The sequence below is a fragment of the Triturus cristatus genome, chromosome 9, assembly GCF_964204655.1.
Source record: "Triturus cristatus chromosome 9, aTriCri1.1, whole genome shotgun sequence".
Classification (NCBI taxonomy): domain Eukaryota; kingdom Metazoa; phylum Chordata; class Amphibia; order Caudata; family Salamandridae; genus Triturus; species Triturus cristatus.
In genome coordinates, this window is record NC_140592.1 from 106,721,862 (window position 1) to 106,747,163 (window position 25,302).

The 25,302-nt window shown below is 51.4% G+C and overlaps 1 protein-coding gene across 5 annotated transcripts in view; it reads right to left on the reverse strand.

The window, feature by feature from the left end:
- The window catches only part of ITPR1 (inositol 1,4,5-trisphosphate receptor type 1), a 1,957,366-nt gene that overhangs the window by 188,379 nt on the left and 1,743,685 nt on the right, over positions 1-25,302 (reverse strand). For all 5 annotated transcript variants that reach the window (XM_085624511.1, XM_085624509.1, XM_085624508.1 and 2 more), the window contains one exon: positions 4,267-4,427. In XM_085624511.1, the coding sequence (XP_085480637.1) occupies positions 4,267-4,427 (161 nt within the window). The remainder of the gene's footprint in view (positions 1-4,266; positions 4,428-25,302) is intronic.

Genomic DNA, 25,302 nt, shown 5'->3' on the forward strand with positions numbered 1-25,302 from the left:
CAGAAAAGACGACAGCAAGGAAGACGACAAAGGGAAGAGCTGGATCAAATAAAAGGAAAGGCGCGAGAAGGAAAAATAAAAATAATGAGATGGTGGATTTGAGAGGAGGAGGAGGGCCAAGAATGTCAGATTGAAAGATGCTGTGAAAGGTGGACGAGGGAGGTGTCTGAGAAAGTAGTGGGATGAATCAGAATGGAGCTGGAGAAGGAGGAGGAAAGTGTTTGACGGGAGTAGGGACATGGGTAGGAAAGTACGGGGAGGGGGGGAGAGATGTGAGTAGAGGGAGAGGAGTAGGGAAGGCTAAAGGCAAAGCACGAGGCTGTTTAAGGGTGAGTGTGATGAGAAAGGAAGGTGATCCGCGAAGGGTGATGAGCAAGTGATCAGAGATGGGCGAGGGGCCAGAGAAGGAGGGTGACGAGACTGGGGGTGATTGGTAAAACAAAATAAACATGCAGGGCGAGAGATGGAGAAAGAACGAGGGTGATGGGGCGGGGAGCGACTAGTGAAAAGAGGAAGAGAATGTCAAAGAGGCACCTACACGCCAGTCACATTTTAAGAGAAACGGTTCCGATCTGAGACACTCACATGAGATGTACATTTCCTCTTACGTTCCCTTAAAAATACAATCTGCTCAAAAAACCACAAACAAATATTATTTGGAAAAATAGCCACCCAAGGAAGTCCAGTCAACCCGAGGAGCTGTACTCTTGGCAGCTACAGGTTGAAACAGGCCCACATTTGATGTTTACAAACATACACAAAATCATTACCCCATATGTAGCAGCACTGAAGGTGATGCTGACGGTGAGGTGCAGAGAGATGGCAAAGCAGAGAAAGGAGCGCGTGATCGGTAGGAGAGTTCGAGGGAGGGAGGGGGGAGTGAGGCAAAGGGAGGGTGGGTAGTGAATAGAGGGAGGGTGAGTAGTGAATAGAGGGAGGGTGGGTAGTGAGTAGAGGGAAGACCGTTAAGGGAAGAAGAGTGGATTGGAAAGAGAAGGATGGGGCAGAGAGTGAGAGGGGAAACCAATCAAGAAGGGTGAGGCAGGGAGAGAGGGTGTGGTGAGACAGAAGGGTGAGGTGGAGAGAAGGTGATGTGCAGAGAGGACGCTGATGCAGTGAGAGGATGGGACGGTGGAGTAGAGATCGAGGAGGCCACAGAATGGAGAAAGGAGGATAAGGGAGAGAAAGAGGGTGAGGCAGAGAGAGGAGGGTGAGGCAGAGAGAGGAGGGTGAGGTGGAGAGCAGAGGGTGAGGTGGAGGGAGGAAGTAGAGAGAGAGAGGTGGAGAGGGGAAAATGGTTTAGTATTGAGCACCGAGTGTGATGCAGAGAGTGAACGGGGGTGAGGTGCAGAAAGCGGAAGAGATAAAGCCCACACTATCTCCAGAAATAGAGTATTGTTTGCATGTCTACAAAGGAGGAACTCCCATGGTTGGCGCAGCACCTCCGACACAGAAGAGGCTCCTTGAACGGAGGGGTCCAGCTACTCGTGCACAGGGAGGGCCTGAACGCTTGGCTATGAGCCCTCTGCACCTTTAGACAACAGAAGATCTCTCCAGCACCTGAATAACTCGTCCGAATCCGTGTTGGCAGAATGTGCTTACGGATGTCAAGCTGAACCAGAACCGTAGACTAAAGGGATAACCCTTCAGGACGGCCGAGAGATGTCGGCCCCAGACCAGACTTCAAACGTGGAAACGGCTCAGAGGACGACGCGCGGTCTGTAGATGAAGGGGCAGAAGGTCATCTGTGCACCATACACTACGCTGAACAGAGAAGTACGTTTCAGGCGAGGCACAGCTAGCACTACGATCCATGCTGGGGGGGGGGGGGGGCGGAGTTTGCATGGACAAGTGCAAAATAGGCTGGGGTAAGAAAATATAAAAAAATAAATTCCATCTGGAATATTAATCTTAAAACCCACCCGTGAGAAAGCTCAAGGAAGGCCAGAGGGGCAGCTGCAAAACAACCAGAGTTTATGGGGGAGCATGAATCAGTCGAAGGACTGCATTCACAAGAGCCCCAAGAGGTACGCTGGCCTGGTCTTCCAAAACTGTTACTCATTGGATGTAGAAAAACCAAACCTCCTAAGATTCGAGTAAGCAGTGCAGGGCCTAAATCACCATACACTCTTCAGTACAGGGTCAAACTGCAAACACCTTCACCGCCATCAATACAGTCCGAATAGAACTTGATCAATGTGATCTGAACTCCTAGGAACTTGACTGGCCAAACCAATATATGGAAGAGCCCCGACAGTAGCAGACACTCAACTGACTGAAAAATGGCACTCGGTGAAGTTAAAACTGTACCCCTGTGTCGAGCTGTAAGCAGGTTTATGTGGTACCTATACAAAGGATAGCCGTTTCAGACATGGAATAACTTTAGTGTTCTGGGTTGCAAATGTACTTTAGGATGAATTCTTAATTTCGCAACAATCTCAGTCAGGACAGACCAAACTATTAGTCTTACAAGGCCGGAGTCAGCAGCATTGAGAACAGGTAGCGCGTGCGCCACAGCAACCCCTGCATTCACCAGTCCTTCCAGAAGTAATAAGTCAACTGGAAAGGATCACATGGAAAATAAAAAACTCACATAAACCCCTGCTTCGATGAGAGGAATTCCTGTGAAGTCTATTGGGGCCAAAAGCAATCAACAATAAAGGTAAGTAAGTGTGCATGGAGTGCTGGAGCCCCAGCCTCTGAACCATAGTTTGTGTCGGGTCAACTCAGACCTCCAAGTTTCAGCCATCCTAGTAGGATAAATCCTTCATCATAGTCCCAAGGTTGGCAACTCGTGAACTGATCTTGCCCTTTTGGAAGGCTGTTTGCCCCATTATTTTTTCTTCGATTGCCTTTGTACTAACTGAGTAGTGTGTGAGACTCATCACGAGAAAGGGTCTGGGGCTCCTGGGTCTACTACATATGTGACACTCGGGCTCTTTGCTTTACTTTATTAACTTTACTTTGGCTGTATACGATAAAAGTGAAACAGATATTATATGACATGAATTAAACTCCATAAAATATTAAAACGCAAATATACCCAGTATGCAGGATACCAAATAAAACTGGTTATAGAGAATATATTAGTAAAAATAAGCAAACATTTAGAGGCACATCTTTTGCCTAATCCTCCATATTGCAAATAAAAAGCGTGATACAGCGCAAACCAAACTTTGTCTAACCTCAGTTTTTAAAATTTGAAAAGCGATTTGATAATCCCGGACACTAAAAAGCTGACAAACAGGAACAACCCACTTCTTCCTGCTTGAAGCATAAACTGGGCAAAAGAACAGAACATGAACTTCCGACTCCCTATCTGCCCCACAGCTAGGGCAGGCATATCCAATAGGGTTCCGTTTACTTGCCCATTTGGTAGTAAAAGACGATTGGTAGGGTGCTGTATCCAAACTGCATGTACAACTTTCGGGCCAGAGGAGACTATTTCACCTAAAAACTGTTCCAAGCTTTAGTCTACCATAATCCTACAGAAAGTTTGTCCGGGTGCCGTATGAGGAGTATGCCGGCAGTAGATACATTTTGAGTTGCTGGTGCCTCCTCTTTAATAGTCATTTACTGTCAGAGAGGCCTCTGGATCTGTCCACAGTTCCACACACCCTACCTTGATCAAGGTATCTTTGATATATGTTATTTAAGGTATGCTTCCCGACCCTGGGATCCCTAACACTTCTCAATAGGAATACAGGTCTGGAGAAGCCCAGATCTGTCTCCGAAAAAGTAAGGGCCTCACTCCCACGTCAAGGCTAAGTTGTAGTACTGGTGTGGTATTTGGTAGACCCAATAGCTGATGTAGGACGCATTTCTCAGTAAGTAGCAAAGTAGAAATATCCTTGTGTCCCCAGAGCTCGGCCCCATACAGGGCAGCTCCTAGTGCCTGCATTTTATAGATTTGAATTGCTGGTGAGATTGGGCGGGAAGGCAAGTTATTTTGTGCTCGTCAATACCTAGTATGTTGGGCTAGTTTAAGCCTTCTCTTTTCAATATGACATCTCCAATTAAAATCCTCGGTGAGGGTCAGCCCCAGGTAGTCAAAAACACCAACCAGATCAAGTGGGACACCACTTATCTTGGGATTAGCTCTTTGCAATACTAGGACGTAGTCTCCTCTGGATGGTTATGTTTTACCCTAGATCTACACCTAACATTCGATATGCCATTTGCCACAGTCCAGAGCTAGTTTCTCAACCATACCACAGAGCAGTTAGCAGCTGGATGTCACAGTCTGAGAGGATGCTACGCACTTGCCTTTATCATCTCTGCGACATAGCTCTCAGGCCCCGTATATTCTGTTGAGTCCTTCACCTTCACCAGGACGATGAAGCAGAGGTAATGCCACATGTTGTGTTCCTCCTTGATGTGCTCCTCGAACGTCACCGTCTTGTTATCAAACTTGTCCCTCTCCAGGCCTACGGGAAAAGAAGCAGAGAAGGTACTTGACAAACTCGAACTCAGGAGTACACAATATCAACGTCGGTAGGAAGGCAAGCACGCAGGCATAGGTCAGTCTTACCGCAAGAGGCGAATCATGATGGAGCAGTGACTGAAGGCCTGCTGTCTTATGACCGCACAGCAAGATGGCATTCCATGACTGTAGCACGGGCAACTGCTCCAGAGCATGACCACACATGCAGCCCAACCACCCCCAGCATGCTCAGGTGTCGCAAGCGCTACATCGTGTAACTGCAAAAACAATGACAATGAGCACTAGGTACAAAGAGCCCCACCTTCCGCCGGGCACCACTCACAAGCTAGGACAAGGCACATGTATGGGCTCTCTTCCTCCCCTATTTTCAGTGGCATCATGTGCAGAGCATTATCTGTACTAGATGGACAGCAAGGCCAAGCACATGGAGCACTATCAATTGCCTTGTTCAATTTTTGAAGTGGGTGGGTATAGGTTTTATAGTATATGTATGATGCATATGATTTGCATAAAATGTAACAATACGTTATAGTCCTGAATATACCACTGTTGTAGGTATATAAAATGGGTCTCACTGGGTGTTTTCAGTTTGTAGTTACGGGTGCTTATTTGTCACACTGCTTGACAGTCACTTGTAAAGGGGTCTCGACATGCACTGGTCTTCCTTTTCACTGCCGGAAGTATGTGTCACCTCTTAAATGCCTCTAGAAATATTGTGTGCGCTGCATTCCTTAGGAGCAGAATTGAACGGTTTCAACAGGTTTACATCCACAGACTAAGCAAAAAATCTCAACCTGCTGTTTTCCTTAAAATCCTGCATGAAAAATTTACCTTCAATGAAACTTAGTTTTATCCCTTATTATTTCTTCAAATGCACATTTTCTTCCCTTCTGCCTTCCGACTGCTTATGTATATAAAATACTCTAAACGTCATACCTAGCCATCTTAAACGCTTTTTGAAAACCATAACATTATCTATTAAATCCAGCAAGAAACTGCTTCTCACATAGCCCCCTCTAATGATAACATCTATGTTAAGTTACCACAACTAAATTGGAGTGAATGTATAGAATGAGCATGCAAAACTAACCCCAATGACTAATGGACTGAACACTAACTTTGGGAGTGTGATTCTTGCTGTAAAGTGCTTCAACACCTCGTCAGCAGTAGTAAGCACTATATGAATGCAACCTAAACAATTTAATTTAAAAACAAATTGTAATGGCACCATGTGCAGGGGGACACCCCCGGCAAAGGTGGTTCAGGCCTCTTCCATCAGGTTGTGCTGTCCAAGGGCCAAGAAGGTCCAGGCACATGTATAGACCACACACTTTTAGCTGCCTTATGCCAGTGACTTTAATCATGTGGTGACGTTATAACAGTTCTACAGAAACTTGTGTTTCTATGGGGGTTCCAGCTGGCATGGTCACCACTGCATCTGGCAGAAGGGGACAACATACCTGGGATCTAGGTGTAGTAAACAGTACCAGCTTCCCTTTCCTCTAACGCACACCTAAAACACGAACGCTAACCGACACGTTCCTGGTTCAATGCTGCGACTGGTATGCCCCTGGCTCAAAGCTGCAGCGCACCCTACATCATCGGACCAGTCATGCGATGTGCATTTGCATGAACTTCCTCTGGGACAAAAACCACATCCTGGCTGACAAGCCACCACCTGACGCAGACTGTGCCCCCAGGAGCTCAGAGCAGCAGGGCCCGCAGCTGTAACCAGGGCACGAGTTCCCAGTCTCTCCCCCAAGGTGGTTTATTCATTCAGCTCAGTCAGAAGAAGCGTGAGCAGCTTCTGTGAAAACAAGAATGCAATTTGATCTCATCAATCCTACATTGCATAAAAACCGGCCTACTATGGCGGCAGAGCTGAAAAAAACTACTAATCTTGGGCTTTGCAGAACCCAGCACTTGTGTTGTGACAAAAATATGCTATACTTATCTTTCATATCAATCACTTATAGCAAGTGACGTTAGGGTGCTAACACCCGTGGAAGGGACCCAAGTCCTCTTCTGCAAAGCCTCCTCTTTCTCTGCTCCAGAGAACTCCCCCAAAAAGCTGATCGTCCATAAGGTGATCCTTGCTATGATCAAAATAAAAGCTGACGAAGTTTCTCCTCCTCTAACGGGGAGTGAGGAGGTGGTGAATACGGTTAGGGTGATGGATTGCCTAATGTGCAATGGAGTCACAAACAAGATGGCCTTCTGAACACTCGGCTCTGGTACTTCCAGAATTAATATTAATTTTGGGGGGAACGTGGGGGGTGGAGGTTGGCACCGAACCTGCTTTTAGGGCGTACACATAAGACAAGTCAAGACCAAGTTACATCACAATTGTTTTAGGAGGGAACATGTGTCAAACATTTAATAAACGGAATCCGAACAGGTGATTTAAACAAGGATGATTAGTCCACTATAAGTAAAAAGGCCAAAAGCAGGACGATAACCTCCTCACTGCAAGGTCTTCCTGGGCTAAAGACAAAGCAAACAACAAAATATCTGACAACTTAGCTTGCAGATGGTCTGTCTTACAGGTGCCACACCAGCCACAAATGTTTTCTAGAGCCTGGTGAAAATAGGCTTTGTGAAAATATGCCAGGATGACATCCAGAACTTCGTGTGGCAAGTCAAATGCCAGCAACGGTCACCGCTCAATCAACATACATGAATGTGTAGATTGCGCAGGCTCGGGGTGGAGAAGCAAGCAATGCTGCTGTGACAGAATATCTTCCTTAAGTGGTAATCTGATCAGAGGGCAGCTGCACGTGCTCTGACGCTCTAGGCACCAGACTCTCCCAGCTCAATCCAGTGCCACTAGGATGACTTGGGCCATGTCGTTCCTGATCATCTTCTGAACTCGGGGCATGAGAGGCAGGCGTGGGAAGGCATATATAGGATTGCATGTTCCAATCCAACTGGAATGAATCTCCTTGACAGTATTTTTGTAGAAAATCCAGTCGTCAAAACCTTTGACTGCATGTTCAACAGTGGCGAGAAGATTTAACCCACTGTTGGAAGATGCAGTGCACCACCTCGAAACGTAGCCATCCTTCGCGTTCTGTCAGACACCATCAACTGAGCACGTCCGCCCTGGCAATCAAGCATCCTATCAAGTGGCTCACAATAGAAGAAATTACCTGACGGTTCAGCCAACTGCAGAGGCACAGATTCTCCTGGCACAGGATCCAGGACTCCACTCCACCCGGTTTGTTGCAGTATTAAATAGCACTGGTGCTGTCCTCCACGAGAACCTGTACTCACCTTCCCTTGATGCTCGGAAGGAAGGCATACAACACCAAATGAAGGACTGTAATTGCAACAGATGTACGAGTTACTTACCTTCGGTAACAATGTATCTGGTAGAGACGTTGTCTAGCTGCAGATTCCTCAACTTAGAATATCCCCAGGCGCGAGACTGGATCCGGAAAGGTTTTGCAGCGGCACCTCTGCGCGCCAGGGGACGGTGCCACACGACCCCGCCCTGACGTCGTCCACGTACATGACGTCAGCGAGGTCATGTAAGTCCCTCCCGGCGCACTGACGTCCGTTTCCTTCTTTTCCGCGATTGATATGTAGCCAGGTATCTGCTGGAGACCATAGTCCTCTGATCCACACCTCCACTGGGCGGCCTTCTCCACCCGGCAGAGATGCGCCTGTCACCAAAGTCAGCTCTGGGTAAGGAAGGGAGAGAGGCCTGCTGTTGAGCCAACTGCAGTACATCTATAGGACTGCAGGAGAAGTATGTTAAAATACACATCCAGCAGGTCCACTGTTCATCTTGCTGGATGAAGCCTGAAGAACCAGACTGTCTGGAATAGGATGTTGAGTGAGAAAATAAAGGCTGCCGGCGCAGGACTGGGATGTCTGGCCACGTGTTTATTCACAGGTGATTAAGAGGGCTTCAATAAGGTGCCCCTTAAGGTGTCAGTGGGGACCTCAATGAAATTGAGCAGGAGCTCATATGGGGCTGGGTCAGATTGTAAGATTACCTTAGGGACATTTGTCTTACCTTCAATAGAGGGCAGTTGTAGGTCTAAAATGTCAGATACTCATCAAATTACCACCGCAAATGATTCACTCTTCCCATGGAGGTCCAAATGCAGAGTTCAACCCTACATAAGAGAAAGTATCAAGCCCACTGGCCTCTTATGAATCCATGTAAAAATCCTCATAGTGAGGGGGAAAAGCATCCGCACCCTCAACATCTATGGATGGCAGATAGCTTTGATCAGAACTTAAAAGATAATGGAGCCATTAATGGTGTGTGTCCCTGGTAGAGGCAGATTATTATAACCGGGCTGTATGGCGACTAGTTGCGCTTCAGCAATTTTGTAGTGCCTCATCCGTCAGTATATTGCTGAAGTTAGTTCGGGGTCACATCGGAACCACTAAGGGATCCTCCTGAGAAACCATTAACTGAGGGACAGGCGCAGATCATGAAGCCGAGGCACGCCGTGGGAGCCAGTAGAATGGCTAATATCTGCAGCATGGTTTCCTTAAAGGCTTTATTTTTATGCAGCATCACCGATGGGCTGGGAAATTTGGGGTGCCTTTGGACCAACTGTGGGATCTGCTGCGCAACCGAAGATCCAGAAGGAGACCGTCTAAGGGAAACATTTTTAAATAAAGAATGGCTGGATGGGGTAGAATCCTGATACGCTTTCTTGTGATGTTTGGACTTCTATTTTGACTTGGCAGAGTACTTCACGTACAAAATTGACTGCTCACTGGAGCAAGTCTGTGTCCTCGACTTAGAGCAGGACTTAAGCAAGGAACGAGACTTCCTCTGGTTTTCGGCAACGTGCAGCTTTGCTTCTCAGTCTAGGATCATTTTTGGGTGCACTTGTTACATGTCTAAGTCTTGCCCCAAGCCCAAATAACAAAGATACATCTCATGTGGGTCAGTAATCACAATCGGAGGTAGGGAAAACAGCTAAACCATCCCACCATGCGACAAAACGTTATCACCTGAAGTGAACCAAGTAACTTAACCTTCACAGTTATAAAATACACAAATAAGATTGCTAGAGATAATAACAATCAAACTAGCAATAAACAAAACAATGATTATAATAATTCTTAATGAACCTCAGTAACTGAGGTCTAACTTAAGCGAACAGGCGACGAAGAGCTGCTTGGCCAACCGCAGCATCCGTCTTTCGTAAGTGTCCAGGCAGTAGTGCCTTGTAAAGGTATGGACACTTGTCCATGTCGCTGCCCTGCAGATGTCTGGCAGGGACACTCCGGCAAACAGGGCTGAGGATGTTGCCATCTTCCTTGTGGAATGAGCAGTCACTTTGGAAACAAGAGGGCGACCGGCCCTTTCGTGGCAGAATGTTATAGTAGAAGAAACTCAGCGAGCAATCAAAGCTCTAGTCAAAGCCTGACCCTTAGTAGGAGCAGAGAAGGCGATGAGCAATTAAGTAGATTTGTGGAATGCTTTAGTCCTTTCAAGGTAAAACTTTAAACATCGTTTGATGTCCAAGGAATGCAGAGCTCTCTGCTGGTGTCGATGGAGCAGGAAAGAACGAAGGCAGTGCCACAGGTTCGTTGAGATGGAGCGTGTTAAATACTTTGGGTATGAGCAAGGGATTAGTGCGTAGCACCACTCCATCCTGCTGGAATTGAAGATAGGGTTCTGTAGCAGAGAAGGCTTGGATTTCACTAATGCGTCTAGCCGACTTGATAGCTAAGAGAAAAGCCACCTTCCAAGATAGAAATTTGTCGCATTTGTGAATCGGCTTGAATGGTGCTTTCATGAGATGAGACAAAACAATGTTCAATTGCCAGACCACCGTAACAGGCCAAAGCGGCGGGTAGGCTCTGAAAAGGCCTTTCATGAATTCCTTCACCAATCTGCAGGACCATAGGGACGATTGGCTCAAACGTCTCCTAAACCTTGAAATCACAGCCAAATGTACTTTCACCAAGGAATGAGCGAGACCAGTCTTGGCTATGGACAGGAGATCTGGCAAAACCTCTTCTGGAGACAAAGAGAGTGGATGGCATGAGTGATTTGCACACCAGGAGCAGAATCTTCTCCCTTTGGCAGTTTAACATTTGACCGTGGAGGTGGCACAGGCCTTAAGAATGGAACAGCACTCCTCCAGAATATCTATGTCCCCAAATTCAGTGTGATGAGGAGCCAGGCCGACAAGTGAAGAGATTGAACTTGCGGATGAAGCACCTTGCCTTGGTCCATAGAAAGTAGACGTTCGGAGGGATGAAGACGAATTGGAGAGCCTTCCGTTAGGCGAAACAGCTCTGTGAACCTGCCTTGCCCACTCTGGGGCAATGAGAATGATGCAGCGAGCTTCTAGTTTCATCTTTTGCAGGACATGGGTGTCAATGGGAACGGAGGGAACGCGTAGGCAAATGTCCCTTCCCAGGAGAAATGGTAGGCGTTCCCTAGGGAACCTGGTTGAGGGAATCTGCTGGAGTAGAACTCGTATTTTTTGTTGAGAAATGTAGCGAAAAGATCCAGGGCTGGCGATCCCAAACAGTTGAACGGCATCCAATTCCCATTCATGACACTGCTTGGAATCTCTGCTGAGCAAATTGGCCTATTCGTTGAGCACCCCTGGAATGTGTTGGACTTGTAATGAGATTGTGGTGAATCAACCAAATCCGTTGTGCCAGAGTTGAGAGCCAGCAATCTTGTCCCTCCTTGTTTCTGTAGGTAAAACATTGCGGTTGTGTGGTCTGTGCCGACAAGGATTGAAGAACCTTTTATCCTTGGAAGGAAGTCACGTAGCCCTAGGAAAACTGCCTTCAGCTCCAACAGGTTGATGTGGCAAATAGATTCCTGATCCGACCACTTCCCTTGAACCTGAAGCTCTTGGAGGTGAGCACCCCATCCCTCCATGGAAGCATCCGTTATGACCATTAGAGGCTCTGGAGGAAGGAAGGACAGACCTTGTGAGAGACTGCTTTTGACTTTCCACCAGGACATCACCTTTATCATCAGAGGAGTGACTGAAATGATGTACTCGAAGAAGCCTTGGGCTTGAACTCCTTGGTTGTCTAGCTGCTCCTGGAGAAGCCTCATACGCAACAGACAGTGAGGAATCAGCGGTATGCATGATGACATTCTCAACATTGATTTGTAAATATATACGGAACTTTTTTTAATAAAGGGATTGAGCATTCTTTAGAAGTCGAGAAATTCTTCTGTAGGAAAGGCCATTGAGAGGTTGGTGTTCAATCTCACTCCCAGAAACACCAGAGAGCTGTAAGGAAGGAGCAGAGACTTCTCCTTGTTGAGATTGAGGCCCAGGGAGCGAAAAAGGCGAAGACATGCGCTTGTGGACTTTTTTGCAGCATGAAAAGTCAGAGCCTTGATCAACCAATCATCCAGGTAGGGAAGGACCTGGTTACTGCAACGCCGGAGAAAGGCTGCTACTGGCGCTAAGCATTTGGTGAATACCCTGGGCACAGACTTTAGCCTGAAGGGCAGGACCGTGAACTGGTAGTGGCACCCTGTCACTCGGAACCCGAGATAACGGGAGTGCTTTGGATGAATAGTAATGTGAAAGTACGCATCCAAAAGATTCTGAGAGGTCATGTAATCCTCTGAATCCATGAGAAAGTGAATCTCCTGGAGTGACAGCATCCGAAACGGTTGGGTTTTGATGAACTTGTTCAACAATCTGAGGTCCATGACCTGCCTCCATTTTCCAGTTCTTTTCGTTATGAGAATAAAGTGGAAGTAGAATCCCAAGTTGCGCTGACTGCGCGGCGCTATCACTATTGCCTGCTTGTCAAGAAGGAGTTCTATTTCCCTTTTGAGAAGCGCCAGATTTCAGTGAGCTGTCTTTTTTGGAGGGAAATCTGGAGATTGTTGAATAAATTCTAGGGTGTGACCATGCTTGAAGAAGTCTAGCACCCATTTGACGGATGAAATGTAGTTCCATTGAAAAAAATAATTTGGAGTAGTCTACAGCCGAATGAAGTGGGTCTGGGGTGGCGGGTGCCTGATGGGTTTCATTGTCTCCTGCCTGCGTCCTGGGTTTTACCTCCCGAAGTGGGAAGTCTTCAAGCTGGAGCTCTGGAGTAAGTAGAAGCAGGCATCTGCCGAAAGGACTGGGGGGAGTACGGAGGACGGAAACCCTGTGGATAATAGGGTTGAAAACTCTGATGAGGCTGGGATCGAGCTGTAAACTGGCCTCTTCTTTCCCGAAAAGAAGAGAACCTTTGCTGCTGTAAATTGGCTAAGGATTTCGCCATATCAGTGTCTGATTTGATAGCCTGGAGTGTCTCATCTACATGCTTACCGAACTAATTTTCGCCATCAAATGGCAAGTCCAGCACCTTCACCTGGACTTCTGGTCGAAAAGAAGTAGCTTTCAGCCACCCTTGCCTGTGCAACACTGCAGCACCCGCCATCTGCCTAAAGGCGATGGAGGCAATGTCCATAGTCACATCGATGGCCTCCGAAGAAGCTCTCACCTTCAGAAAGGATTTTCTTTGCCGCCTCCTCATCTTCCAGCAGGAATTCCAAAAAAGGAGCGATGTCTGACCACATCTGCCTATCGTACCTTCCAAGAATAGCCATTGCATTGGAGGCTCTGATGGCCGTAGCTGCCAGCACGGAGAATCCTTTTCCAATATTGTCAAACCTACGTACAAGTTACTTACCTTCGGTAACGATGTATCTGTAAGAAACATTAGTTAGTTAGATTCCTCACCTTAGAATATCCCCAGGCATGAGACTGGATCCGGAAGATTTTTCGTCAGCAATACCCCTTGCGCGTCGCTAGGCGTCGTCTGCATCGTGCGCCGGAATGACGTCGGAGTACTTAGACGCCGCCCTCGCGCGCTGACTTCAGTTCTTGTACATAGCCTTCCACGCCAGGAACGCAGAGCCATGCAAGATACCGACACTGGTGCCAAAAAATTCTAGGGCCCTGAAAGGGATAGCCTTAACCCTAGATGTCAGTTCGCAGAACGGGGAGGATGGGTGGGTCGGTGAGGAATCTAACTAACTAATGTTTCTTACAGATAAATAGTTACCGAAGGTAAGTAACTTGTACATCTGAAAGAAACATGTTAGTTAGATTCCTCACCTTAGAATAGATACCCAAGCAATACCAACCCCGGTGGTGGGTCTGCGAACCAAGATCACACCAGAAAGTCCTGGAGGACAGAACGGCCAAAGAAGCCATCCCTCTGGACTTGGCTGTCCAGGCAATAATGCCTGGCAAACGTGTGCAGCGAAGCCCACATTGCCGCCTGACAGATGTCCTGCAAAGGGACCCCCCGTCCCAAAGCAGTAGTAGCCGCTGTGGCCCGAGTAGAATGGGCGCGCAGCCCAACAGGCGGTTCCTTTTTTGCCAAGGAAGAACAGATTTTTATACACAAAACGACACACCGGGAGATGGCCTGTTTGTGTACAGCTTTTCCCTTCTTTGCACCCACATAGCCAACGAAAAGCTGGTCGTCCACCCGGAACTGTTTAGTGCAGTCCAAATAAAAGGAGAGCGCACGTTTTGGGTCCAGACGGTGGAGCCGCTCTTCCTCTTTGGAAGGATGCGGATGCAGAAAGAAGGTGGGCAAGGTGACAGATTGCCCAAGATGAAAGGGAGTCACCACTTTCGGTAGAAAGGAAGGACGAGGCCGAAGGACAACCTTGTCCGGATGAACAGATAGAAAAGGAGGCTTGGACGATAGAGCCTGGAGCTCACTCACCCGTCTAGCCGAGGTGATGGCTACCAGGAAAGCAGTCTTAAGAGTCAGAAGACGAAGAGGACAATTGTGAAGAGGCTCAAAGGGAGCGCACATCAGGAATGTCAAGACAAGATTCAAGTCCCACTGAGGCATTACGAAAGGGACAGGAGGGAACGTGTGAGTAATGCCTTTAAGAAAGCGTGACACTACAGGGGACTTGAAAAGAGAGGGCTGATCTGAAAGCCGTAAGAAGGCAGAGAGAGCAGCAAGATAACCTTTCAAGGTGCCCAGGGCAGAGCCCTGCCGGGCCAAAGAAAGAAGAAAGAGGAGAACCTCAGAAAGAGGGGCGGAAAGGGGATCCACAGCCTTTGCGTTGCACCATGCCACAAATTTGTTCCACCGGCAGGCGTATACCGTCTTTGTGGAGGGACGCCTGGCTGCCAGAATGATATCACAGACTTCAGGAGGCAAGTCAAATGGCATCAACTGCCGCCGCTCAATCTCCACGCATGGAGGTGGAGGCTGGACAGGTTCGGGTGGAGGACCGTCCCCTGCTGCTGCGACAGAAGATCCTCCCGAAGGGGCAGACGTATCGGAGGATCGGTCAACATACTGAGTAGCTCGGGATACCAGTACCTTCGTGCCCAATCCGGAGCCACCAAGCTGACTTGGGCCCGGTCGCGCCTGATCTTCTTCAGCACTCTGGGCCGAAGTGGTATAGGCGGAAAGGCGTACAACAGACCGCAACTCCACTCGCGACGAAAAGCGTCGCCGAGCGAGTGCCGCCTTGGAAATTCCAACGCGCAGAACTGCTGACATTGCGCGTTCTCGTCGGTGGCGAATAGATCTAACCAAGGCTCTCCCCACTGCTGAAAGAGACCTTGCGCCACCGCGGAGTTCAGACGCCATTCGTGATTCATCATGCACCGGCGGCTGAGTTCGTCTGCTCTGGCGTTCAGAGAGCCCGCCAGATGTTGAACCACCAGGGTGATGCCCTGGTGTTCCAGCCATGTCCAGAGGCGCAGAGCCTCCTGACAAAGGGTCCACGACCCCACCCCGCCCTGTTTGTTGCAATACCACATGGCGGTGGTGTTGTCCGTGAACACCTGCACGACACTTCCCCGGACAGAGGGAAGGAAGGCTTTCAGTGCAAGTCGGATCGCTCTCAGCTCCAACAAGTTGATGTGGAGGCGAGACTCCGCCGGAGACCAGAGGCCTCGGATCTCCGCCTCTCCCATATGGCCACCTCATCCCAGGAGGGACGCATCCGTCACTACGACATGCTCCGGTAGGGGTAGGGAGAGGCTCTTGCCCGTGACCCAATCGCGGTCCGTGAGCCACCACTGCAACTGCTGTGCAGTGCCCTCCGAGATCAAGACATGGTCGGACAGGTTGCCGTGATGCTGGGCCCACTGAAACTTCAGGTCCCACTGCAGAGCCCGCATGCACCGCCTGGCGTGATGCACTAGTAGGATGCAGGAGGCCATCAGCCTCAGAAGCCGCAACACTAGCCTGACCGAAACCCAGGATAGAGGCCGAAAGATGGGAATCAGGGCCTGTATATCCCGGACCCGCTGTTCCGGCGGATGAACCCGGAACTGCGCCGAATCGAGAACCGCTCCGATAAAGAGGAGCTTCTGAGAGGGGCTCAGGTGTGAATTCGGCACATTGATGGAAAACCCCAGCAAATGCAGGAGATCCGCCGTAGTCTGGAGGTGGGAGGCGACTGCCTGGGGCGAGCCCGCCTTCAACAACCAGTCGTCGAGATAGGGGAAGACTGGAACCCCTGATCTGCGCAGATGAGCCGCGACCACCGCCATCACTTTCGTGAACACCCGAGGGGCACTGGTAAGGCCGAAGGGGAGCACGGTGAACTGAAAGTGCTCCTGACCCACCGTGAACCGCAGGTAACGCCAGTGGGCCAGCAGGACGGGGATGTGGAAATATGCGTCCTGCAAGTCCAACGCTACCATCCAGTCTCCAGGGTCGAGGGCAGCTAGAACCTGAGCCAAAGTTAACATTTTGAACCGTTCCTTCCGGAGGAAGGCATTGACGTTCCGGAGGTCCAAGATAGGGCGTAGGCCCCCTTTGCCCTTCTTGGGAACCAGAAAGTAGTGGGAATAACAACCACGACCTACTTCTGGGCTCGGAACGCGCTCGACGGCCCCCTTGGCCAAGAGGGCCGAAACTTCCTCGTGGAGAAGATTCAAATGATCCCCCGAGATACGGTGGTGCTGCGGTGGCATGGCTGGAGGGGTCGTCTCGAAGGGGAGGGAGTAGCCCCTTCGGACGATTTGCAGCACCCACCTGTCCGATGTGATGGACCGCCAGTAGAGCAGGTGATGGCGAACTCTGCCGCCCACTGGCATGGAATGGGCCTGAAAGCTCGGACTAGGAAGGCTTTGAGGCGGATGCTGCCGGGGTGGATGTGGACTGACCGCGTCGTCCACCAGTACCGCCTCGGCGGACGTGAGGAGGTGCCCCTTCCTTGGCCACGAAAGGAGCGAAAAGCGGAAGTTTGTGGCCGCGGGGCCGAGGGGCCTAAGGACGTGGCCGTAGCCCGAGACTCCTTGAAGCGAGCCAGCGCACTGTCCGCTTTCCCACCAAAAAGGCGAGCGCCATCAAAAGGCATGTCCATGAGGGTGCTCTGGAAATCCCCTGAAAAGGACGTGGACCGCAGCCAGGCGTGACGTCGAAGCGCCACCGCGGTAGAAATCGCCCTACCCAACGAGTCCGTAGTGTCAAGCCCACATCGGATTGCATGGCGCGCTGCATCTCTCCCATCGGCCAGGGCCGAGGAAAGCCGCGCCCGGGCCTCCTCCGGGCACAGTGGCAGCACGTCCTCCACCGCATCCCACAGAGAGTGGGAATAACGGTCCAAGAGACAGGCGGTGTTCAAAGACCGCAGGCCCAAACTGAGCGAAGAGAACAGCTTCTTACCAAACTGTTGCAGTCTCTTGGAATCCCAGTCCGGAGGAGCAGACGGGAAGGAGGATTGGGAGGTAGAGGCCTGGATAACCAGACTCTCGGGGGTGGGGTGTTGGGACAGAAAACTGGGGTCGCCTGGAGCAGGGCGGTGGCGCCTGGCAACGTTCCTTTCCACAGGAGGGACTGTGGAGGGCTTGGACCAGGTGCCCTGCAGAACGTCAGTGAGGGCCTCATTGAATGGCAGCAGAGGCTCAGTGGAGCATGCGGCAGACTGAAGCACCTCAGTGAGGATGTTAGTCCTCACAGCCACGGCAGGCAGCTCGAGCCCAAGGGCTTCGGCCGCCTTGCGCAGCACCACAGAAAAGGCTGCACCCTCCTCCAAAGCCACAGTCGGAGGAGAGATGAATCCAGTGTCTGGTGAGGTATCCAACCCACTGGCCTCCCCCAGTTCATCTGCCCAGTCCTGTGCAAGTTGGCTCTGAAGGGCCATAGGGTCATCAGACCGCTCCCAGTCGCACCCGTCATCCGATTCCTGGTAAACAGGAGGAATGATCGGAGCCGGTCGATAGACAATGTGTGTCTCGAGCAGCGTCGGGCGGCGCATCGGCGTCGGGACCGGACAGGGGCTGAACCGGGGATCGACGTCGACCAGAGTCGGCGTCGGAGGTGGTATCTGTGTCGGCGCCGGCAGAGGAGGCGTAACGAGGTCGACCGGCGTCGACGGGGGCCCAGGCTCGGGCTCCTCGGGGACCTGCAGCGTCGGGGCCGGAGCCTCCAACGGCACCGGGGCCGGAGCCGCTGGCATGCGAGGCCGCCCAGTCGAGTCCGCGGGGCCCGAAGGCGCGCCAGCGGGCGTCGACGGCGGGGCCAGGTTCCTCATGGCTGAGAGGAAGGCACTGACCTCCGCCGGCGTCGCGTCAGTCCCAGGGACCGTCGGGTATGGGGACTTGCACGGCGCTGAGCCGCGGGGGTGGAACCACCCGGACCCTCGGCCGAGTCGCGCGACCGGCGAGGGGAGTCCGAAGAGCGGTGTCGCTTCTTGGACTTCTTGGAGTGCCTCGACTTACCCGAAGACTTCGAGCCAGACGAGTGACGATGTCGAGTGCGGCTCCGCGACCGATCCTTGGACCTCCTCCTGGACCGGGATCGAGAGCGACGCGGAGCCGAGTGGCGATGCTCGAGAAGCTTGCGGGACCGCTCCCGCCTAGCTTTCGAGGTCAGGGCCATACAGTCGGAGCACAACGCCGTGTCGTGGTCGAGGCCCAAGCAGTACAGGCACCGGCGGTGATGATCGGTTACCGACATCAGTCGATGACAGTCGTCGCAGGCCTTGAAACCAGGCATCCTACCGGCACCAGAGTCGAGAATTGACCAAAAAGAGTCAAAAAAGTTAGTCAAAAATTGACTAAAGGGGTAGCTCTCCCGGATCTGCGCTTACTGGCGCGGAAAAAAGAAGAACTGACGTCAGCGCGCGAGGGTGGCGTCTAAGTACTCAGACGACGTCATTCCGGCGCACAACGCCGACGACGACGGACGCGGAGCCGCATACGACGCCTAGCGACGCGCAGGGGGTATTGCTGACGAAAAATCTTCCGGATCCAGTCTGACGCCTGGGGATATTCGAAGGTGAGGAATTTAACTAACGTGTTTCTTTCAGATGCACCTCTTTGTCCAGCGGGGTGGTACATGGAGAATCAGGGTTCTTTGATCTTCCATGAGCAGCCTGCATTATAACCGAATCGGGCTTTGGATGGCCAATAAGACATGTTTGAGAGCCTTCTGGAGCCCGGTATTTCTGATCTAGCTTTGGAATGACTGCTGGCACAGACGCTGGATTTTTCATTAGCTTGATACCCTCCTGCCACAAGAAGTCGATAATCAGGATCGCCCTAACCGAACGCTGAGTGGAAGCTTTAAAATCGTACAAGAAGCATTCTGCTTGCTTGATGGGCATAGGAAGGTCAAAGCACTTTGAAGCTTTCAAGCAAATCGTGGAACCTACCGATGTCTGCAGGTGGAGAGTCAGCCACCGGTAACGTTGGAGAAGGCGGCGGGCGTATGCGCTAGGTAGTCCATCCACTCATCATGGACATCAGTGTCCACCTGTATCTCACCCTCTTCTAGTTGTTGGTCTCCACTGTCCGATGCCCTAGTTGGGATATGCAGAGGAGGTAAGGACTTCTGTTTCGTGGAACCAGAGGGGTTTCCTGAACTAGAATCACAGCAGGCCCCTCCTGGTGAGAAACTGATTTTTGGCCACATTGACTTCAGGGAATTGTTTGTAATAGTCATCAAGCATGAGGCATAAGTCTGACTAGTGACTTTGGCATATTGATGAAGGGTTCTTGACAATCTTCCTCCTCCTGTTCATAATATGGGTAGTGCTACTGGAAGGTATCTAGGTGTTGCGCACCAGAGCGCCTCTCTGAAAAGAAGTAATCACCCTGAAAGTACGTTGAAGGATTATCTAGCTGATCCTCTTCATCTGATTCCTGGCACTTCACTCTTAGTTGAGAGGGGCTGTATGCAGGGCCACACGCACCTTCATCCTACGATTCCTGAAAATCAAGGAGGCGAGAAGGAGGCAGAGGAGATATTTTTTTTAAAGTCTTGCAAAAGAGATTGAGACTGGTACGTCCATTTTCCTCGTACACGGATGGTCGCCATGGACTGTGACGACGGTGTGAAATTAACTGTAGACGGAGCTGAGAGGCTAGTTATCGGAGCGACATACAATTGTACCGTCGACTGTGAAGCTCTCGACGACAAACTCCTCACCGAAGTCGCCAACGACATCACTACCTCAGTCTTAGTCGACTAGACAGCCGCCGTAGTCTTTACCGTTGATGTCTTCATTTTGACGGTCGTCGGAGGAGAATGCCAGATCGACGGCTCAGACGACGGGTGGATTTTTTTAGAGGGATTAGGAGGAGCAGAGCTAGATCTTTGAGTGTGAGAAGAACCAGTTTGTTCTTTTTTTACCTCTCCTTTCCTCTGAAGACACCTTGCTCAAAGATCTTTGCTTTTTCAGATCTTTATGACCAGAAGGATCTTCTTCCCTTCTTTTTGTGAGGAGAAATGAGGCCTCTCTTCACTCTGAGTCAGAAACCCTCATAGATCTTTTCTTCTGTAGCCAAATGAGAGGCCTTCCTTCACGGTCTTTGAGGTTTTTTTTTAAAGACAGTCTGGCAGTGCTTACAATCTTTAGGTTTGCGCTCTGTATACAGGCAAAATGAGAACAACCTGGACTTCCCATAAGTCTCACAGGGCCTGAACAGCCCTTTTTTAGACTGACATTCTGTAGAAAATACAGAAAATAAGAACTCACTTTCTAGCAGCACCTCAGTTGAAGAGAATGTTGAGGAAGGAAAACAGCCAGTTGAAGAGTTCAAAGTAGAAACACTAACTGAGCAGAGCTCAGGGAGACTCCCTAACGCACAAGTTACTACTTGTGTAACGATAGATCTGTAAGAGACATTAGTTAGTGATAGATTCCTTAACTTAGAATATCCCCAGGCGTCAGACTGGATCCGTAAAGTTTTGCTAGCAGTACCCCAGCGCGTCAGTAGGCGGCGTTGTGCGGCTCCGCGTCTGTCGCTGGCGTCTTAAGCGCCAAGATGACGTCACAGACACTGCTTAGGCGCCACCCATGCGCGCCGACGTCAGTTCTGTACACGACTTTCCGCGCCAGGAACGCAGAGCCATGCAAGAAACTGACCACTGGTGCCAAGAAACTAGGACCCTGAAAGGGATGACCTTAACCCTAGAATCAGTTCGCAGAACGGGAAGGATGGGTGGGGCCGTAAGGAATCGATCACTAACTAATGTCTCTTACAAATATATCGTTACACAAGTAGCAACTTGTTAATCTGAAAGAGACACGCAAGTGATAGATTCCTTACCTTAGAAAGGTACCCCAGCAATATCAACCCCGGTGGTGAGTCTGCAAACAGGATTACAGCAGACAGTCCTGGAGAACAGAACGGCAAAAGAAGCAGTCTCTCCGGACTGGACTGTCAAGGCAGTAATGCTTGGTAAACGTGTGCAGCGAGGCCCACATAGCTGCCTGACAAATGTCCTACAAGGGAATATCGCGTACCAAGGCAGTAGTGGCTGCCGTTGCCCTGGTAGAATGGGCACGCAGCCCCACATGAGGCTCCTTCTTAGCCAACGAGTAACATGCTTTGATGCACAGAACGACCCACCGAGAGATGGTCCGTTTGTGCACGCCCGACCTTTTTTGGCGCCCACGTAGCCAACCAAGAGCTGGTCATCCACCCGGAACAGCTGTGTGCGCTTCAGATAGAACGAGAGCGCACGTTTTGGGTCCAGACGGTGGAGCCTCTCTTCCTCTTTTGAAGGAGGCAGAAAGGATGGAGGCAAAGTGATGGTCTGCCCGATGTGGAAGGGTGTGACAACCTTTGGCAAAAAAGGACAGGTCCTTAAAACCACCTTGTCCGGATGAACAGAAAGGAAAGGAGGTTTGGAAGAAAGAGCCTGGAGCTGACTCACTCTTCTGGCAGAGGTGATAGCTACCAGGAAAGCTGTCTTGAGAGTGAGAAGACCCAAAGGACAGGTATGAAGGGGCTCCAAAGGAGCGCACATCAGATATGTCAAGAGAAGGTTTAAATCCCATTGAGGCATTATGAACGACACGGGAGGAAACGTGTGAGTAATGCCTTTTAGGAAACGGTTAACAACTGGGGACTTAAAAAGAGAAGGCTGATCTGGAAGCCGTAAAAAGGCGGAGATGGCCGAAAGATGACCTTTGATAGTGCCCAGAGCAGAGCCCTGCTGGGCCAAAGAAAGAAGGAACAGAAGGACTTCAGAAAGAGGGGCAGAAAGGGGCTCCACAGCCTTAGCTGTGCACCGTGCCACAAACTTGTTCCACCGGCAGGAGTAAACCGTCTTAGTGGAGGGACGCCTGGCAGTCACAATGACATCACAGACTTCGGGAGGAAGATCAAAAGTTGTCAACTGTCGCCGCTGAATCTCCACGCATGGAGGTGGAGGCTGGACAGGTTCGGGTGGAGAACCGTCCCCTGCTGCTGCAACAGAGGATCCTCCCGAAGAGGCAGTCAGGTCGGGGAATCGGTCGCCATGCCGAGTAGCTCGGGATACCAGTATCTTCGTGCCCAATCCAGAGCCACAAGGATGACTTGGGCCCGGTCGTGCCGAATCTTCTTCAGCACTCCGGGCAGAAGTGGTATAGGCGGCAAGGTATACAATAGACCGCGACTCCACTCGCAACGAAAAGCCTTGCCTAGCGAGTGCCGCCTTGGAAATTCCAACGTGCAGAACTAAAGACATTGCACGTTCTCTTCAGTGGCGAGTAGATCTAACCAAGGCTATTCCCACTGCTGAATGAGACCTTGCATCACTTCCGAGTGAAGACGCCATTCGTGATCCATCAAGCACCGGCGGCTGAGTTAGTCTGCCCTGGTGTTCAGTGAACCCGCCAGGTGTTGAACCACCAAGGTGATGCCTTGATGTTCCAGCCATGTCCAGAAGCGCAGAGCCTCCTGACATAGGGTCCAGGACCCCACCCCGCCCTGTTTGTTACAATACCACATGGCGGTGGTGTTGTCCGTGAACACCTGCACCACACTTCCCCGGACAGAGGGAAGGAATGCCTTCAGTGCAAGTCGGATCACCCGAAGCTCCAACAGATTGATATGGAGCCAGGACTCCGCCGGAGACAGAGGCCTCTGATCTCTGCCTCCCCCCAAGTGTCCTCTCCATCCCAGGAGGGACACATCCTTCACCACTGTGCTCCGGTTGGGGAAGGGAGAGGGATCGGCCATTGACCCAATCACGATTCATGAGCCACCACTGCAATTGCCGTGCAGTGCCCTCCGAGATCTGGACATGATTGGACAGGTCGCCCTGATGCTGGTCCCACTGGAACTTCAGGTCCCACTGCAGAGCCCGCATATGCCATCGGGCATGTGTCACCAGCAGGAGGCATTAGGCCCAGAAGCCGGAGGGTCATCCTGACAAACCCGGGACAGAGGCTGAAAGATCAGAATCATAGCCTGAATATCCCGGACTCCCTACTCGGGAGGATAAACCAGAAACAGCGTTGAATCCAGAACCACTCCGATGAAGGGGAGCTTCTGAGAGGGACTCTGGTGTGACTTCGGCACGTTGATGGAGAACCCCAGCAAATGCAGGAGGTCGGCTGTAGTCTGAAGGTGGTTGACGACTGCCTGGGGTGAGCCCGCCTTCAACAACCAGTCGTCGAGGTAAGGGAAGACTGACACCCCTGACCTGCGCAGATTAGCTGTGACCACCGCCATCACTTTAGTGAACACCCGAGGGGCGCTGGTAAGGCCATAGGGGAGCACGGCAAACTGAAAATGCTCCTGGCCTACCGTGAACCGCAGGTAACGCTGGTGGGCCGGCAGGACGGGGATGTGAAAATATGGATCCTGCAAGTCCAACGCTACCATCCAGTCTCCAGGGTCGAGGGCAGCCAGCACCAGAGCCAAAGTTAACATTTTGAACCGTTCCTTCCGGAGGAAGGCATTGACGTTCTTGAGGTCCAAAATGGGGCGCAGGCCCCCTTCGTCCTTCTTGGGGACCAGAAAGTAGTGGGAATAACCACTCCCTACTTCCGGCCCAGGAACGCACTCGATGGCCCCCAAGGCCAAGAGGGCTGTGACTTCCTGCTGGAGAAGTACCAAGTGATCCCCCGACATGCGGTGGCACCGAGGTGGCATGGCTGGAGGGGAGGACTGAAAGGGCAGGGAGTAACCCCTGTGGATAACCTGCAACACCCACTTGTCCGATGTGATATCGCACCAGTGGGGGAGGTGGTGGCGGATCCTGCCACCCACCGGCGTGGGGTGCACCACAAAGCTCAGATTAGGAAGGTTTGGAGATAGAAGCATTGGGGCGGATGTGGACTGACCCCCACGCTGATTCCCAGACCCCGCCCCTGCGGAATCCGCGTCTGCGGCCGCGCTGAGGCTGGTTCGGCACAGGCTTGCTGAAGGAACGTGCCTGGGCGCCTCTGCCGTGGCCACGAAAGGAACGAAAACCAGGTGCAGCCGGGCCCTTTGCAGGAAGACCCAAGGACTTGGCCGTGGCTCGCGAGTCCTTAAAATGCTCCTTATCGCCAAACAGGCGAGTGCCATCAAAGGGCATGTCCATGAGCGAGCTCTGGACATCGGGCGAGAACCCGGTAGATCACATCCAGGCGTGGCGACAGCGCCACAGTCGTAGAAATCTCCCTACCCAGCGAGTCCGCAGTATCCAAACCACACCGGATGGCGAACTTAGCCACATCTTTACCCTCAGCAACAGCCTGGGACAGCACAGCTTGGATCTCCTCAGGACACTAAGGCAACACCTGTGCAACTGTATCCCACACCGCGTGGGAATAGCGGCCTAATAAGCAAGTGGTGTTCACTGACCAAAGCCCCAAGCTAGCCGAAGAGGACAACCTCCTACCGAACTGCTCCAGCTTCTTAGAGTCCTTATCCGGCGGGCCTTAGGAAAAGCGCTCTGACGTTGAGACTTGGATGACCAGGCTCTCAGGCGTAGGCTGAGTGGTCAGAAAAGTGGGGTCACTCGGCGCGGGGCGGTGATGCCTGGAGACATTCTTATCCACAGGGGCCCCTGTGGCCGGTCTCTAGCAAGTGCTCAACAAGACATCAGTGAGGGCGTCGTTGAAGGGAAGCAGGGGCTCCAACGAAGCGGACGCCGTCTGGAGCACCTCAGTGAGGAGATTAGTCTCGAGGGCCACCATAGAAAGATTGAGGTTGAGGACCTCAGCTGCCCTACGGAGCACCATCATGTAGGAGGTGCCCTCCTCCATGGTAGGCGGGGGAGAGGCAAACCCTGGATCAGAAGAGACATCAAGGTCGCCGGCGTCCGCCAAGTCATCCACCCAGTGCTGCTCGGAGTCACACTGACTGGCAAGAGGGTCCTCAGACCCCTCCCAGTCATCCTCCACCTCCGTTGCAGGGGGAACAGACCGCGGCAGCAGAGCTGGAGCCGGAGAAGGAACATACGGCGTCGGAAACTGCGCCAATGCGGATCCCAGGTAGGAACGAAATTGTCCTGGAACCGGGGCAAGGGCGGTCACAAACGGCACCCACTGCGGCGCTGGAGGCGGAGCCGAGGGTGGCGCAGGATCCTGTGGCACCGTCGGCGGGAGCCCGAGGCCTAAACAGGCAGACCATGGTAGCAAGAAATTCTTGGACCTGTTCGGGAGTCACAGACGGACCCGTGTATAGCGGGTTGGC